The sequence below is a fragment of the Cornus florida genome, unplaced genomic scaffold, assembly GCF_030987335.1.
Source record: "Cornus florida cultivar Cherokee Brave unplaced genomic scaffold, ASM3098733v1 CherokeeBrave_3.0.0_Hap2_Chr02, whole genome shotgun sequence".
Lineage (NCBI taxonomy): Eukaryota > Viridiplantae > Streptophyta > Magnoliopsida > Cornales > Cornaceae > Cornus > Cornus florida.
Genome location: NW_026775572.1, coordinates 71,269,236 through 71,286,420, shown reverse-complemented (window position 1 = coordinate 71,286,420; position 17,185 = coordinate 71,269,236). Strand labels below are relative to the sequence as shown.

At 35.5% G+C, this 17,185-nt stretch overlaps 2 protein-coding genes across 2 annotated transcripts; both read left to right on the top strand.

The window, feature by feature from the left end:
• The first annotated feature begins 5,389 nt into the window (after nucleotides 1-5,389).
• Nucleotides 5,390-15,646, top strand: LOC132295303 (uncharacterized). The gene is made up of 8 exons (XM_059793506.1): nucleotides 5,390-5,553; nucleotides 10,645-10,879; nucleotides 11,037-11,193; nucleotides 11,310-11,513; nucleotides 14,287-14,376; nucleotides 14,756-15,091; nucleotides 15,245-15,315; nucleotides 15,416-15,646. The coding sequence occupies exons 2-7, from the start codon at nucleotides 10,662-10,664 to the stop codon at nucleotides 15,281-15,283; spliced, it is 1,044 nt and encodes a 347-aa protein (XP_059649489.1). The 5' UTR covers nucleotides 5,390-5,553; nucleotides 10,645-10,661; the 3' UTR covers nucleotides 15,284-15,315; nucleotides 15,416-15,646.
• LOC132295302 (uncharacterized) lies at nucleotides 5,560-10,357 on the top strand. Its single transcript, XM_059793505.1, has 4 exons — nucleotides 5,560-8,909; nucleotides 8,996-9,298; nucleotides 9,401-9,500; nucleotides 9,590-10,357. The coding sequence occupies exons 1-4, from the start codon at nucleotides 6,781-6,783 to the stop codon at nucleotides 10,124-10,126; spliced, it is 3,069 nt and encodes a 1,022-aa protein (XP_059649488.1). The 5' UTR covers nucleotides 5,560-6,780; the 3' UTR covers nucleotides 10,127-10,357.
• Nucleotides 15,647-17,185: the final 1,539 nt, after the last annotated feature.

Sequence of the window (17,185 nt, the reverse complement as noted above, 5' to 3'; positions counted from 1 at the left end):
TATTTTCAAGAGAACACAGCTTGCCAAAGACATACCCAGTTTCCATTGAATCCGGCGAAAGCCGAATTACAACCAATAGTCGTCCTCACCTTGCAATCATTTACCTGTATACCTCGGCAATATTCTTTGAACTCTGCAATTCTGGGCTTTGGTGAGTTTCAATTAATGACGACCAACCCACGCCGAACCATGCCATGCAGCTCCTCCGGCGACGGCGTCCCATTTAAATAAACCTATGGAGCTCAGAACTTTGATCACGGAGTTTTGCCAGCGTCACCACATGGGTCAGTTTTGTAGACCACTTAAAACCCAAAACCGTTGGGTGTAGGTCATGAACGATGGTGTGACCACCATGTTCGACGTCGAGGCCATCGGAGAAGATGACGGCCGTGTTGCAATCAAGCTCATCGTCGGTGTTTTGCCCATATATGTAGTCCACAGAGCTCACCGGCGTCACCACATGGGTCAGTTTTGAAGCTCACTCAAAATAAAAAACTGTCAAGTATTGATGATGACCGATGTTGTGGGCACCATCACCGACGGCGACGCCGCAGAAGAGAATAACAACTTGTGTTTTGCAGTAGAAGCTCACATGTTTTTCCAGCGGCGAGTCCATCCACGGTGATAGTTTTGGCAGTAGTGACGTCATGAAGAAAATGACTGGTTCGACAATCTCTTCATGGCCGGCGACGGTCCATGGCAAACATGTTGCAATGCTTGGCAATATAAACCATGTTCGTTCCTTGGTTGGTCAATGCCCATTTAAAAAACGGGTTTGCATGTTGATGGTTGGGTGGATGATAGAGCATCATGCATGTTTGCAAGCTTGTCACCAGAGATCGGTTCATGAAGTTCCTAGAAGCTCGCCAACTTTTGGTCAGGCTGAACTTTGCTTCTAACCAGATTCAATGGTGTCAAAAATCACCATTTCTTCACCAACGTTCTCAAAAGGTCAGAAAATGGTAGGAGCATCATCTCTGGCGACGACGACGCCGTTGGAGGTGACAACATTGATGCTTGCAAAGGAAACGTGTATGTTTCTTGGGCGGCGAATATGATCCACACTTCGTCATTTTTTCTGTTGAGTTTGCTTTTTTTTTTGGGACTGAGACATGCAGCTGCTGCATAGCTCATTTCTCTCTCTTTTGGATTAAATGGGTTTCAATATATCTCTCTCTAAAAAGTGGTCAGCAACTGCTATTATGTTCTATTTTGGTGTATTTTTTAAGCTTGAGCAGGTTGGAAGTTTCAAAATGGCTAAGGTATGAATGGCCACTGCAGGCAGGAAATGGGTATAAGTCACTGATGCAGGTCAGCAGTTTCAATATGGCCTAGATACAAATTGTCATTGCGGAATGAAATTATGCACTTCTCTTTTCTTGTTAATATATTATATGGATTTAATTGTCCATACATTAAAGGCAAAAATTAGCCTTGATTGGTCCCAGGCCGAACACACAAACTGGCCTAAATAAATACTACTCTACAAAAATTCGGTATGAACCCATTTTCATAGAGTTGGGGGCAGTTGTTAACACCTAAAATATAATTTGAAGCAATTGTGCCACGTGGTCAGAAACCATAAAGTCTGAACTTTGGATCAACCCATGATCATCAGGGCCAAAGATTAATCACAGTGATCCGATTTAAGGCTGAGAAGGAAGAAGAGTGGAATTTTTAGGCCATTAAAACTGATATGAAGTTCTGAGCTCATAACCGGCCATGATTGAGACTCTCGGTCTCAGTCATCATGATCACGAGTTTAGGCCAAAATCCTCTCAGTCACTATGGTCATAAGAGTCTCAGTCATCATAATCATGAGTTTAGGCCAAAATCCTCTCAGTCGCTATGGTCATGGGAGTCTTAGTCATCATGATCATGAGTCTCGGCCAAAATCCTCTCAGTCACTATGGTCATAAGAGTCTCAGTCTCATGGTCATGAGTTTAGGCCATTTTTCTCTCAGTCTTGTGATCATGAGTCTCGCGCCAAAATCCTCTCAGTCATCATGGTTATAAACTTAGGCCAAAATCTTCTCAGTCACTATGGTCATAAGAGTCTCAATCTTCATGATCATGAGTCTTAGGAGAAAATCCTCTCAGTCTTCATGATCATAAGTTTAGGCTAAAATCTTCTCAGTCACTATGGTCATGAGAGTCTCAGTCACTATGGTCAGAACTTAGGCGAAAATCCTCTCACACTTCATCATCACGAGTCTTAGGCGAAAATCCTTATAGTCTTTATGATCATGAGTTTTAGGCCAAAATCTTCTCAGTCACTATGATCATGAGAGTCTCAATCTTATGGTCATGAGTTTAGGCCAAAACCTTCTCAGTCACTATAGTTATGACTTTCAGTCTCAATGGTCATGATAATGAGTTTTCAGTCAAAATCCTATTAGTCACTATGGTTATGAGAGTCTCAGTCTCATGGTCATGAGTGTAAGCCAAAATACTCTCAGTCACAACTTTCTCAGTCACAACGGTCATGGTCATGAGACTCTCAGTCATAATGGTCACGATCCAAAATCTCTCCAAAGACGCATAACCAGCCATGATTAAGAGTCTCGACCGTTATTTCTCTCGGTCACAATGATCATAAGACTCTCGGTCATAATGGTCATGATCATGAATCTTAACCAAGATTTTTAGTCACTATGGCCATGATCAAGACTCATAACCAAATATGGTCATCATCAGGGGTCTCGGGTCATAATCACTTGAAGAATCTTTGGGGTAATTCAAATGAAGATCGGCTGTGAATCCCAATGATTTAAGAACCCAACAAGTCAGGTCTAGAAATGTGAAAAGAGCTTGAAATAGAAAATGACAACTTGACTATGTCAGAGGTCCAGAGATTTCGAACCCCAGATGGAAGGTTCTCACCTACATCTGATGAAGAAAGTCAGATTTGTCAGTAATCAGATGATGCCAAGCCAGTGTACAGATCAAGCCAAACATGACAGGTGCATAGAGCTGAAAATGGCTTGAAGACCAAAATCATCAAGCATGAAAGAATATGCACCATCTAGTCAAAAATACTATGTAAGATATACTTGTATCTGCCTATAGAGGGATGTGCAAGTCAGTCAACTTAACCAGCTCAGCAAGGTCGTTAAGTAAAATGTGATACCCCTCGGATCCGAGACACGGGTTGATCAGGCCTAGGCCCAAACCCGAGGGATGTCAAACAATTAATATGTAACCGAACACGGAATACAAGATAAAATAAGAATTAAAAATAATAAGCTGAAAGAATCTAGAAATAAAATCCTTTATAAATAAATACTTAAAACCTGTTAATCCAAAACTCCATAAGTTTACAACTCGGGAATCCATCCATTGGACCCCTTATTAAAAATCTCCAAAAGATACTGAAAACCATAAAAATAAAATCCAAAACTAACATAGAGAAGATTCCTACATAATCGGAGGAATGAATAGCTGTATCTACTTGCATGTCCAAACTTTAACCCTTGAGCTGACGAGCACCTGAAAAATAAAGAAGTGGGTCAGGCCCACATGCAAATCCTGATCTACTACAATCTAAACAGTAATCCGATACGTAGATACATCCTAGGAAGACTCAACAATATTTAGAATAGTCCATATATGTATATAGTACACACTATAGGACGTTCACTAGTCCAAAAAGGATTGTCTCAGCCTGAATAGAGATACCATGCAAATCGCACATACTGTGGTCATGTGTATCTAGACCTACCAGGGAACAACACCTCTGTCCAGTTATCCATCCTAGGCGATATACGCACCCTAACCATGGTCATGTGACTCATGCTCATACCACGGCACCATACAATATATATATAAAGTCCGTACTCCTCCTAATACAAAATACCATCCATCTGTGTAGTGGTCTGATATATGTATAACCAAGCCATCCTGAAACCAAAGTAGGTCATTCAATTCTCAATTGATATGACACAAGTAGATGATGGACTTAACCTATATAATTAATCCATACCTTAATCCATGTTGGATAGGACTTAGTATTTAATCTAGTCCATATCTAGTATGTCACCGTCCCATACCGGTACATACCATCCTCCAGTTAATACGGTTGATAATACAGTATTAAATAATCATCAACCAATCCCAAATTATGCACAAACCAAATTAATCCATAGTTATAAAACTTAGGCATTCAGTCCAGGCCTAGAAATTATATTCCAACCATTAAATTTGTTATTTTATAAAACATAGCATTTATAGCATGCATCAAATTCACTAATTGATAAAATTAACTGAACTGTTATATCAAATACTTCCAACCAAACATAGATAATTCTAAGAATTTTACCATGCTTATAAAACTGTCTAAACATAATTAAAACAGTAATAAATAAAAATCCCAATTCCAGTCCGTTAAATGACAAACCAAAAGCATGCAATTTATTTCTCCAAACAGTGCCATAACTGGTGCAATTTATATCCAGTTTAAATCATCAGTTAATTCCATCCATATCTACATCTAATTATACTACTATATGCTTAAACCATAATAAAAATATAACTAGCAGTTTAAGATTATACAGAGAAATCAAAATTTCAAAAATAATAGACAAAAGAAAATTAATTCTTTAATCATCCTCCTACGGTTCTCTGTTTAAACTAAAGTTAATTCTATCCTCAATACCTACTTGTAACCATGCTTCCCAACATTTTTATAAGTCTTTGGCAATTATTTACACTCTCCAGTAGCTTTTAAATGATTTTAGAAAACCAATTTTCAGCCCAAACGGACCCTAAAATCAACATTCTGAGCAATTAAAGAGGGAGTAGGCTCTAGAAAAAAGTAGAGCCTGCTCTTCCCATCTAGAGCCGACTCTAGCGGCTCTAGCCTTACTAGAGCCTGCTCTAGTGCATCAAGAGCCGGCTCCTCCTCTTTGGGAGCCGGCTCTAAGGGTTTTGGAAGCCTCTTCTTCCTCCCTTAGCAACCTTCTGTCCGTTTAAACTTCGTCTTCTCCGATTCCTGTGAGTACCAGTCCTCTGTGGTAACTTTTATTACATGTTTTAAGTTCCATCCTAGCTCCAAATTAATCACAAGACAATGGTACACAATCAAAACTTGAATTTACACTACAAGAAATATCATTTTTACCGGCAATTTTTATGTGTGTGCCGTTGTTAATTAATTTTTACCAGCAGTTTATAATAAACTGCCATTATTGGTTATAATACCGGTGGTATGATAAAAACGGCCGGTATATATGTACTATTTCCAGCGGTGTTTATAAAAGCGCCGGAATTAATTAAATAATTCCGACGGATATAAAAAATATGCCAGAAATTATGTAATTTTTATTTAATTGTTATTATTTTATGTATTATTATTTTTTTCCTAAAAATCACGTTTAGGGGAGGCTATTACTTGGCTCACGATTTCTATTCCTCCCTTCTATTCTCTCACTGACTCGATCACGGCTTCAAACCTTGGTGGTGCGGTTGGTGTGGTGCAGGGAAGATCACGGCGGTGGTGGCCGATTGGTGGCGCATCAGAGATCTGCATAGTGGTGGTTGTTCAGTTGGCATACGGTTAGTTCTAAAAACTTCTAACCCTAATCCCTCCCTTCTTAAGAGCTCCACTTTTCTCTCTCTCTCTTAAGTAATTAGCTTATATTGTTGTTAATTTCTTAAGTAAAGATGAACAATTGCATATATGTTTTGGGTTTTTCTCCATTCTACTCTTTCTTGAACGAATCAGCTCCAACTACTGCATATATAATTTCTGGTATGTTGTTGCCGATTTTGGGGCTTCTGATTTTTGAAGGAAATAGGGTAATGTTGTTACCGATTTTTGGTATGTTGTTGCCGATTTTGGGGCTTCTGATTTTTGAAGGAAATAGGGTAATGTTGTTGCCGATTTTCGGTATGTTGTTGCCGATTTTGGGGTCTTATGATTTTGAGGCTTTCATGTTGGTTCTGCTGCTTTGGCTTATTTGTTTTCTAAACAGATGGGTTTTTATTGTTCTTATATTGTAGTTTGTATTTTTGTGGCTTGTATTATGTTAATAGGGTCTCTTTCTTAAGAATTCATTGATTGGTGAGATACATGGGTTCTTCCAATTTGTCGTATTCTTTAAATTCCAGCAACTTTTGTTATGGATGTGAACCCTAACTTTTGGTTTTAGTGTTCACAAAACAGATCAACTAGTCAAGCCATAACTTTTTGTCATGAATTAAAGTAAACTTGTATGTATTAAAACTGAAAAGGAAAAAGGAAAAGAAAACTGAAAACTGAAAAAGGAAAAGAAAACTGTAAAAGGAAAAGGAAAAGAAATCCAATGCATTAAACTTGTATTTATAGTTAAAACCAACACTCTCTCTCATATGTATTATTCTTCATGAGGATAATAAATAATTTTTATTACTTTGTTACTTTTGTAACTTTGTTATAATATATTTATTATTTTCTAGAGATTCATGTATAATTTCTTTCATTAGGTTATAGAATCTATCATAATGGACAGAAGTTGGATTACGGAGTCAAGGTACTTTAAATTTTAGTCTCGTCAATTTTCAAAAAAATAATAAATAAATAAAGCTTAATTCTCATTTTGGTTTAGATATTTACGATAAATTCATTTTTACTTTTGTCTTTCTTACTATACAAATAGGATAAGTACTACATACTCGAATGGAGTTGAACAATTTCTAGATACATCGTTTGAGCGAGTTAGGCAGAGTGGACGCATATATTGTCCTTGTAACAATTGTGGGAATTGTATCAAGAAAACACGACAAGAAGTTTTGGATGACTTGATGTGGAATGGGTTTATCCAAACATACACAACTTGGATTTATCATGGAGAACAATTACCTTCGTCTTCTAGGCATAATGATGGGCACACCTTATACGAGCACATCGACTCCAATGTAAATAATGATGACATGCACGAACTCTTATATGAGGGTTTTGGAATTCAAAATGAAATGGGTGAACAAGCTGATAGGGAAAATGAGTATCATCAGGGCCCTAATGAAGAGGCAGATAAGTTTTACAAGCTTCTAGATGATGGAAAAACAGATCTATATCCTGGGTGTAAAAACTTTACGAAGTTGTCTTTTATAGTGAAACTATATTTGTTGAAAACTTTGCATCATTGGACTGAGAAATCATTTAGTGAGTTGCTAATGTTTTTTAAAGATGTACTACCAGAAGGTGAGACACTGCCAAAATCTTTTTACGAGACAAAAAAGATAATTAGTAACTTAGGTCTCAAGTATGATAAGATTGATGCATGTCCCTTTGATTGTATGTTGTACTGGAAGGAGCACGCCAATGATGAAACATGTCATAAATGTGGCAAGTCTAGGTGGAAGGATTTTAACACTCATTCCGAGGGCAGTACAAGTACATCACCCCCATCAAAAAAGACAAAAATTCCAGCCAAAGTTATAAGGTATTTCCCTCTTAAGTCAAGACTTCAACGGTTGTTCATGTCAAATAAGACAGCTTCAGATATGCGATGGCATGAGGAAGAACGCATAAAAGATGGAAAATTAAGACATCCTGCTGACTCTCTAGCGTGGGATCATTTTGACAAAAAGTATCCAGAGTTTGCTAGGGACTCTAGAAATGTTAGACTTGGCCTAGCATCAGACGGTTTCAACCCATTTAGGACTATGAGTATTGCACATAGTACATGGCCTGTTGTTCTTGCTGTATACAACTTGCCAGGGTGGATGTGCATGAAACAACCTTTTTTCATACTGTCCACCTTAATCCCTGGTCCTAAGGGTCTTGGAAATGATATTGATATATATTTGCAGCCCTTGATAGAAGAATTAAAGGAATTGTGGGTTGAAGGGGTGGATACCTATGATACGTCGAGAAAAGGGATGTTTCGCATGCATGCAGCGTTATTGTGGACTATAAGTGACTTTCTTGCTTTTGCAAACTTATCTGGTTGGAGCACAAAGGGGTATTTGGCTTGTCCAGTTTGTCTTAAAGACACTTGTTCTTGTAGGTTAAAGCATAGCAAAAAAATTTGTTATACAGGCCATAGGCATTTTGTTGAGCAATGTCATAGATTCAGACGCAATAAAGCAGCTTTTGATGGAACAGAAGAGACTAGGTGTGCACCACCTATGTTATCTGGAACAGAAGTGCTACATGAACTAGAGGGCATTAGCTTTCCAGCATTTGGGAAAGGGGATGATAGCAAGGGGAATGCTGCACAAGTGGATGAAATGGATGAAAATCCAATGTTCAATTGGAGGAAGAAGAGTATATTTTTTGAATTGCCTTATTGGGAGCACCTTCTTATTCGTCATAATCTTGATGTGATGCATATTGAGAAGAATATATGCGACAATGTATTTTATACTTTGATGAATGAACCGGGTCGAGGAAAGGATGGTTTAAAATCAAGACTCGACTTGCAGGAGATGCAAATAAGGCATTCACTTCACCCCCAGGAACGTGGTGCAAACAAATATTATTTGCCTTCAGCAAGTTACACATTTTCTCCACTTGAAAAGAAAATCTTTTGTCGGGCGTTGAAAAAAGTTAAAGTTCCAGATGGATATGCAGCTAACATATCACGTTGTGTGAAATTGAAAGAGCGTAAAATTAGCGGTTTAAAGAGCCATGATTCCCATATCCTAATGCAACAACTATTACCAGTATCCATTCGCAAGCTATTGCCAAAGAATGTATGCTCTACACTTGTTGAGTTGAGTAACTTTTATAAGGAATTATGTTCAAAAACTCTCATACCGGCTGAGTTGGACAATTTGCAAAATAAGATTGCTTTAACACTTTGTAAATTGGAAATGATATTCCCACCATCTTTTTTTGATGTGATGGTCCACTTATCAATTCACTTAGCTCAGGAAGCAAAGATCGCAGGACCAGTGCAATATCGTTGGATGTATCCATTTGAGAGGTTTAACTTTTTTGCACTATTTTCGTAGGCCTTTTTCCCCACTAAATATTGCAAATACTTCTCATTTTTTTGTTGTATCCTATCAGGTATCTTTTAACCTTAAAAAATTATGTGCGCAATAGAAGTCGCCCAGAGGGTTCAATTGCAGAAGGGTATTTAGCTGAGGAATGCTTAAATTTTTGTTCAAGATACCTAGCAAACGTGGAGACAAGGTTCAATAGACCCTCAAGGAATGATGACAACCTTGATGAAGGAGAAGAGATGTCTACTTTTGGCCCTAGAGGTCGTGCCTTAGGAAAACAGGAGATGATTGTTTTAGATGATGATTGTCAAACGCAAGCTCATCGGTATGTGTTATTTAACTACGACGGAGCTACACAATTCATTGAGTAAGTGAAAAGTTTACAATATTTGACCTAGTTGTTATTATTATTATTATTCATTTGTTGTTAACAATATAACATATAGAGTATGATATTTTTTCATTACAGAAAGCATAAGAAATTTCTTAAAAGAAGGCAACGGAATTTAAAGCCACGACAAATACAATCAATGTCTCATCTATCATTTCATAAGTGGTTTAATGAATGTGTAAGTATCTACACATAGAACGGTTAATTAAATTTTATATTATATACGCTATTTACTTTATTGTAAAACTTACATCTTTGAAAATACAGCTGCGGAATACGGAGGATCCTATCCCTAATGAGATTCGATGGCTAGCTCGGGGTCCTAATGTCGTTTCCAAACGATTTAAGTCGTTCGTGATTAATGGGTTTAAGTTTAATGTTAGAGATCGTGATAATCAGAGGAAGACCCAAAATAGTGGTGTTGTTTTAAAAGCACACACATCAAGTTATGCAAGAGCCAGTGATCAAAATCCTATTGTAGGAAATGTTCATTACTTCGGATTATTGATTGATATCATTGAGTTGGACTACAATGAAGAAAGGAAGGTTGTATTGTTCAAGTGTGATTGGTTTGATGTACTCTCTAAGGGTAGAGGGATAAAGGAGGATGATTTTGGGTTTACACTCGTTAATTTTTCACGTGTAATGCGAACTGACGAACCATTCATTCTAGCATCTCAGGCTGAGCAAGTGTTTTATGTTCAAGACCCAGTTGATACAGATTGGCATGTTGTTATAGGGACAAAACCTCGTGATTTATATGATATTCCTGAAGATGATACTGAGACCTATGGATTTGAGTAACCATTTAGTTCTCTACACTCGGATGCAACTGATGATCACATTTATTGGGATAGAGGTGATGTGCTTGGAACAATGGTTGATAAATCTTCATCAGCAAACACGGAAAAAGAAGATATTTCGGATGAATAACATACTTAGAATGATGATAATTTTTTCTTAAATGTTGCATTTTCTTATTTTCATCTTCTTTTTGGCTTCGTGCTTATGGAATATTATGATTTTTTTTCCATCTCTCCCTCCCTTACTCATTTTCTTATAACTTGGTAAGTAAAAAGAGTATACATAATATTAGTTATTTATTTATTTTTTTAACATATTTCAAATTGATATTGTCCTAAAACAAATAAAACTGTGGTACTATCATACTTAAGTAAATTTATACTTCCTTCTTGCATATTGTAATTGTTCTCAAGTGTGTTACTTTTCCAAATTTTGATGTTTTTGAAGACCTAATATATTCAGCCTAAATTTCATCTTAACTACCAGCTTGAATAAACATGGCAACAAAGGTTTGTTAGCTTTATGCAGGAACATAATGAAACGTAGGGCAACAACAAACTTGGAATTAGAATTGCATGGAGGACTTTCTCAGGGTTCAAATTCGCAGTCCCATACTTCCCATGGTTCACAAGAAGAGGACGTGGGGACTACCAAAAGCAATGAGTTAATAACACCGAAGAAGACTCGAGGCCCCACACGCTGCGCAAATGTGGTACAACATGACACCAAAAAGAATGGCCTGATACCATTAAGGTGACTTTATTTAAATGATGGCATTGAATGACTATAGAGTTTTAGGAAATGCATGCAAGTGAAGCCATTTTGTAGTGTGAATGACTTATTTATTATTATACCATTTTACTTATTTGGTCCAAATCGATGACTTATTTATTATTATACCATTTTACAGTGTGAATGAGCATGGACAGCCTAATGGAGCCGATGAAAAAAATTTCGCTAATTATTTGGGCACAATTGCCCGTAATGGTCTTGCAACTCCCTTGAACTATAAAAATTGGAGGAAAGTCCCTGAAATAGTTAAAGAGGACATGTGGACGACGGTCCGGGTAAAATTTTTTCGACTCTTCACATCTTTGACTGACTGATTTCACATTTCATTTCTAGAGTTAAATTTTTTTTTTTTAATTACTCGATTCTTTATTTATTTATCTTTTATATGCAGGGCAAGTTTGCAGTAGAAGAAATCTCAAAAGATTGGACATTATCATCCCTTGGTCATAAATGGAAAGATTGGAAGAGTGAAATTAAAAGTAACTATTATAAAATTTGGCGTACAGATGAACAACGATATGCAAACCCACCACCAAGTGTTGAGGAGGACCAATGGGATTATCTCATTAGATATTGGTGTACAGAGGCAGCACAGGTAATTCATAATGTTATTTAGGTTATTTAATATTATTAGATTTATCATTCCATGTATAGAGGTATATTCCCATCTAATGTGTATTTAAAATTGGATAATGCTTATTTACAATTGGATAATTAAAGAGGACATGTGAATTGGTGGTTCGAGGTTGGTGTTTGGTTGCTTGATTTGGTTGTTGGAGTTCGAATTCGAGTGTTGATTGCTATGGGTGGCTGAATTGGTGGTTCGGGGTTGCTGTTTGGTTGCTTGATTTGGTTGTTGAATGATTTCTAGCATTTTTTTCCAGTCAGTTTCTACTATTTTTTCCTAGTCAGTTTCTAGCATTTTATTCTAGTTTTATCAGTCAGTTTCTAGCATTTTTTTCTAGTTTTTTTCAATCAAGGAGTAGAGAAGTAGAGAGAGAAAAGTCAATATTAGACCCAAAATTCCTTCAATGCTTATACATAACCTGGTATCCTTGCCTTTTGTTTTGTAAGTAATATTTCTGTATTATTTTTTTGCCATAGTATGTCCATAACATTTTGTCCTAATTTACTGTTTTAAAATTTACTTTCATATTTACTACTTAAGCCCATGTTAAATTTACATTGTTAAGATCATAATTCACTGAAAATGTGTATGATGTAATAATAGTATATAATTAATCAATACATAATTTTCATATACACATTCACTTAGGACAAATCAAACCATGAAATTAATCTAACATTTGTAATAAGTTGTCATTCAAATACCCTTTTAGAATTTGTAAATGTAATTGGTAACTTGAGGATTGGTCAAGTCAGAAAGATCCAAATAATTTCATTGGCCTGGTTGATTATTGAATTTTGAAAATTTATGGATGCTTGAAATAGAAGATTTACCCCTTACCTTAGACGCTTAGAACAAAAAAAGCAGGATAAATTGGACAATCAAAGTGGAATTATAGCTGGCCACTTGTTATACCTGGTAAGCTAAGCTTTTACCTTCAAATGTAAGACAATTTTTGCTGAGAAAGTATACCAGCAGAAGCCAAATGATGGCATCTCTCATGATCATGTAATTGTTGAACATGAAGTTGACAATGACATTATCAATCTTTAATACATTGAGAAAAAAATAAAATAATAGAGAACTGAACATAGAAAATATTAAGACGTCTAGAGATTAAGAGCACGAGAGATGTCTACAGATGAAGAGAAGTATCAACTTCCGAAATTTCAAATTTTTGTGAAGTGCTGAGTGCTGCTACATCAGTGGACCATAAGTTTATTATTAATGGCGGGGTCTTGGTGGATCTAAAATCAGCATGCTTGCACTATGAGTTGGGTCCGAGGGAGAGGAGACCTTCAAGAGGCAGTGTAGGTGGAAAGACCATTTCAGGTTGGGAGAACAGCTTGGGAGGCCATAACCCAGGAATGAAATCCCAAAAGGAACATGCAATAAGTGAAGCAACTGAGTAGTGCTTGAGACAACTTGAGCAATTTGCTAGTCTTAAAAGCATTCCCTTCTGGTCACACACGCACAAAAACACACATATTCCCTCTTTTCATAAAATCTCTCTCTCTCTCTCTCTCTTTCTCTATATATATATATATTGATATAGATTCCTTTTTAGGTAGGCTATTTGGTCCTTTCCAGTTGATCATTATTTAATTACTCCTTCCATATCCATTGCGATTTACAATAATACCAGCCTAATCAAAAGCAGATACACACTCTCAAGGGTAGGTTTACTTCCTCATCTAATTATTTTTTACTTATTTAATGGTTCAGTAAAAATATCATAGAGACAACAAAATATTTCTGATGTCAATGTTTCCTTTAATTGTAGCATACTTTAATTCACTATGCTACAATTCTTGGTGGTTCATAATCCAATAATTTAGCTCAACCCAACCAATCCAGATATATGTAGCTTCTCCATTTATAATTTGGTAGGTTTTGATATAACACATTTCTAATACAAAATCTCAAGACAAGGAAATATATATGTCGAGAATGTGTTGTTTATAGTGAAGAAGTCAAATGTTCTAGCTCCCCCCTATCACCAACCCCAGATAAAATAAAACATCTCATTTCTTTTAGTCATCCCACATATAAAACATCTCATTTCTTTAACCTTCAAATGTCTGAAATCAATCCTTGAATTTTATGGTGCACTCTTTAATTTTGAGAATGTTGAATCATTTAGTTCTTAGACATCCTGCTGATTTGTCATGAGAGTTAGGAAACAGAAGCTTTTGATGTATCCTTGTATGTGTCATATTCAACACATTTTCTGCTAAAGCTTTGCCAAGTTCAGCCAATAACAATTACCAAATCATAATAACAATAAAATGGTAAAAAGTACCTGAGTGTCCTCTCTGATTCTTAGATTCTATCCCGCTGGATTCAACAAGTCATTTACAACCTGAAATGAAAGTAACCTTAAAGGATAGTAATGTAGCAGAACCAAGTTCTATTTATTCTTAAACAATTTGACCAAAAAACTAGAAGTTGATATAGATTACAAGCAAAAGCAACTAGCAAGAAGCTAATAAATTGAGTAGAAATGATATTACAGGACAACTTTAGTTGTAAAAACAAAGAGGAAGTCAATGTACAAAAGAATGTTGAATCATTTAGTTGTTAGACATCCTGCTGATTTTTTCATAGTTAGTGTTCACTTAACCTGTAACATATATAACATTTGTTTAAAAATAAGGATTAATCTACTTAGCTCATATATAACATGTGTGTGTTTACAATTTAAAAGGCTAATATATACCTTCTTATTCCTTTGTTTTAGAAACAAAGCCAACAAAATGAAGTAAATCGCTCTAAGCAAACAATGCTGCACACAACTGGGACAATGAGTTATGCGCGGAAGGCTGAAAAGGTTAAGTCTGTTTTTTTTTTAAGTTAATCACTTGTATGTCACACAATTTATTATACATCAGTGCGATATAATTATAATAACATATATATATATATATATATATATATATATATATATTAAAAAAAAAAAAAAAAAAAAACAAATGAAGTTGGAATCAGGGAAGGCACCAACTCGTGCTCAACTATTTTGCGCAACACATAAGAGCAAGAAGGATGGCAAAGCTAGTGATGAACATGCTGCCAAAATGATTGTAAGAATTTTTTTAGACCTTCAATTATTTATTTTCTAGTTTGATTAAGTGTAAAATATGAGTACTAAAATTTATTATATTTGATATTTTTTATCTTTTTGTGTTTCCTTATCCATTCTATGTATGTAGACACAACTAGAAGAGCTTGCTGCAACTCAGCCTTCTAACCCAGATGAACCTTCACCCCATGATTTTTATGCCCAAGTTAGGGGAGAAAAAAGAAGGGGCCGTGTTCGGATGTATGGCTTGGGACCTACGCCAACTAGTCTTTGGGGGCCATCTCTTAGTAAAGCGGAGCTGATAAGGAGGACCTCACAAGCAGAGGAAGAGGCACGTCTTGCTCGTGCAGAAATGAATGAGAAAGTGGACAAGATGCGTGCCGAGTATGATGAAAAATATGAAGCTTTGAATGCAAAGATGGCTATGATTTTGCGTCATATCGAAAATCAAAATTCTAATGTACAGGTAAATAATTTTGTTATTGTACCCTTGTAAACATTTAACTATATAAATTTTATAAGTCCTAATATATTTATAATTATATTGTATTATGAAGGTGCATAATAAAATTATATTTTATTATGAAGGTGCATAATAAAATTATATTTTATTGTGAAGGTACCTGGCTCCTCAACTACTACACTTGGTGATCCTTAAACTTTATTTTTGGTCATTGAATTTCATCCTTGGTGAGCATTTAGATTTTAATTATCATTTTCTTTTAACCATACATTTAATTGTCTTAATTATTATTCTTTGTTTCATGGCTTTTATTTTAAATGTATGTAGGGCAATTTGAAGGAAGACGAGAGATGAAATTGAACCATTAATTCTCAAGGCCCTCGCATAGTCTCACTCAAATTCTCAATGAAATTTTGATGTTTTATTTTGCATGATTTCCTTTTGAACCTTTTATTAGCACTTGACATTTTGAAACAAAACTTAGATGTTATGGGATGTTATTGAATTTTAATGCAACTTTCTTTGTTCTATGTTATATATCAAATTTAAGTTGTTGGATGTGTTGTGATTGATAAATTACATGTGATTTCATTAAACAGGGAACAAAATAAAATATTTGCTAATATATAAATTAAACCAGAAAAAAATATTTTTTTAAAAAAAAATTAACACATTACCGGCGGTTTAAAACGCCCCAAAAGAAAAAAATATTACAGTTCACTTACAATACACCGACAATTTAACACGCCCCTAAAAGTAAAAAATTATACATTACCGGCGCTTTAAATTGCCGGAGTATATCGTTAAAAAGGGTGATTTAAAACGCCCCTAAAAAGAAAAAATTATACATTACCGACACTTTAAGGTGCCGGAGATAAATTCTAACACCGGCATTTACAAACGCCCCTAAAAAGAACATACATTACCGGCGCTTCAAAGTGCCAAAATAGACAGTTACAATGACAATTTACTTAAAATACACCGGCAGACAAGAACGCCGTTAATTAAAATTTCACCGGCGGTTTTATTCGACCGCCAATAATGATTTCAAACCCGGCAGTTGCTTATAAACCGCCGGTGAAGCTTATCGGCGGTGACTATACCGGCGGTTATCTAAAACCGCCGGTATATGTATTACCGACGCTTTTTGTACCTAAAACCGGCAGTTTAGACCGCCGCTGAAAACCTTATTTGTTGTAGTGTTAATTAAACATCAGTTTTTTTTTAAACAACGGCAGTAGGATTCAAAACTGAAATTTTAAACAACTGCAAAATAGATTAATTCAATAATTTTAAACACTGATTAACATGCATACAAGATGTATTTAAAACTTATTTTAATCCCTGGAGTCTTCCTAAACATGCACAGAACACAGATTAAAGGGATAGAGTGGAACAGAGACTTGCCTTTGAATTTCATATTTGAAATTCCAATTCACCGTCTCTGTGTGATATGTTTGTGTCCTACACTGTAGTTCCCCACTACCACGCTCCTTCCTCCTTGAGTTGCTTTGCTAATCACCCAAGTTCACTCTGTGTTTCCCTTAAATCTTTCTTTCTGTAACGTACGTAAACTCCCTCTCTGTTACTCTGCCCTCACAACTCTCTGTATCATTGTATACCTGAATAAGGTGAATAGGGTTTTCAGAAACCCTCGGCAGACGTATACCCATATATTTATAGAGTTATACCAAAACCCTAAATTAAATAAAGCCCTAAATAAATCCTAACCGGCCCATAGAACTTAATTAAAACCTGTGTCGGCTAAAGAAACTAAATCCTAAATTATGAAAAATAGTTAATTAAAATACTTCCTAAATTAAAACCTTTAATAATCAAATCAATTAAAGAAAATGATAAAGTCCAATCTAACGTAATATAGAAAATAAAATACAATGTAATAATTACTTAATTCACATAATCACCATTAAACACCAAGTCATCAATTATTGCAAATAAAACACCAATCAACAAGTTAAACAATTTAAAATTCAAACACCATTTAATTAATTCAAATAATACAAATAAGTCAAGTAAATCAAATAATTAAAAAAAAAAATCAATTAAAACATAAATTAAATACCAGGACTATCCTTT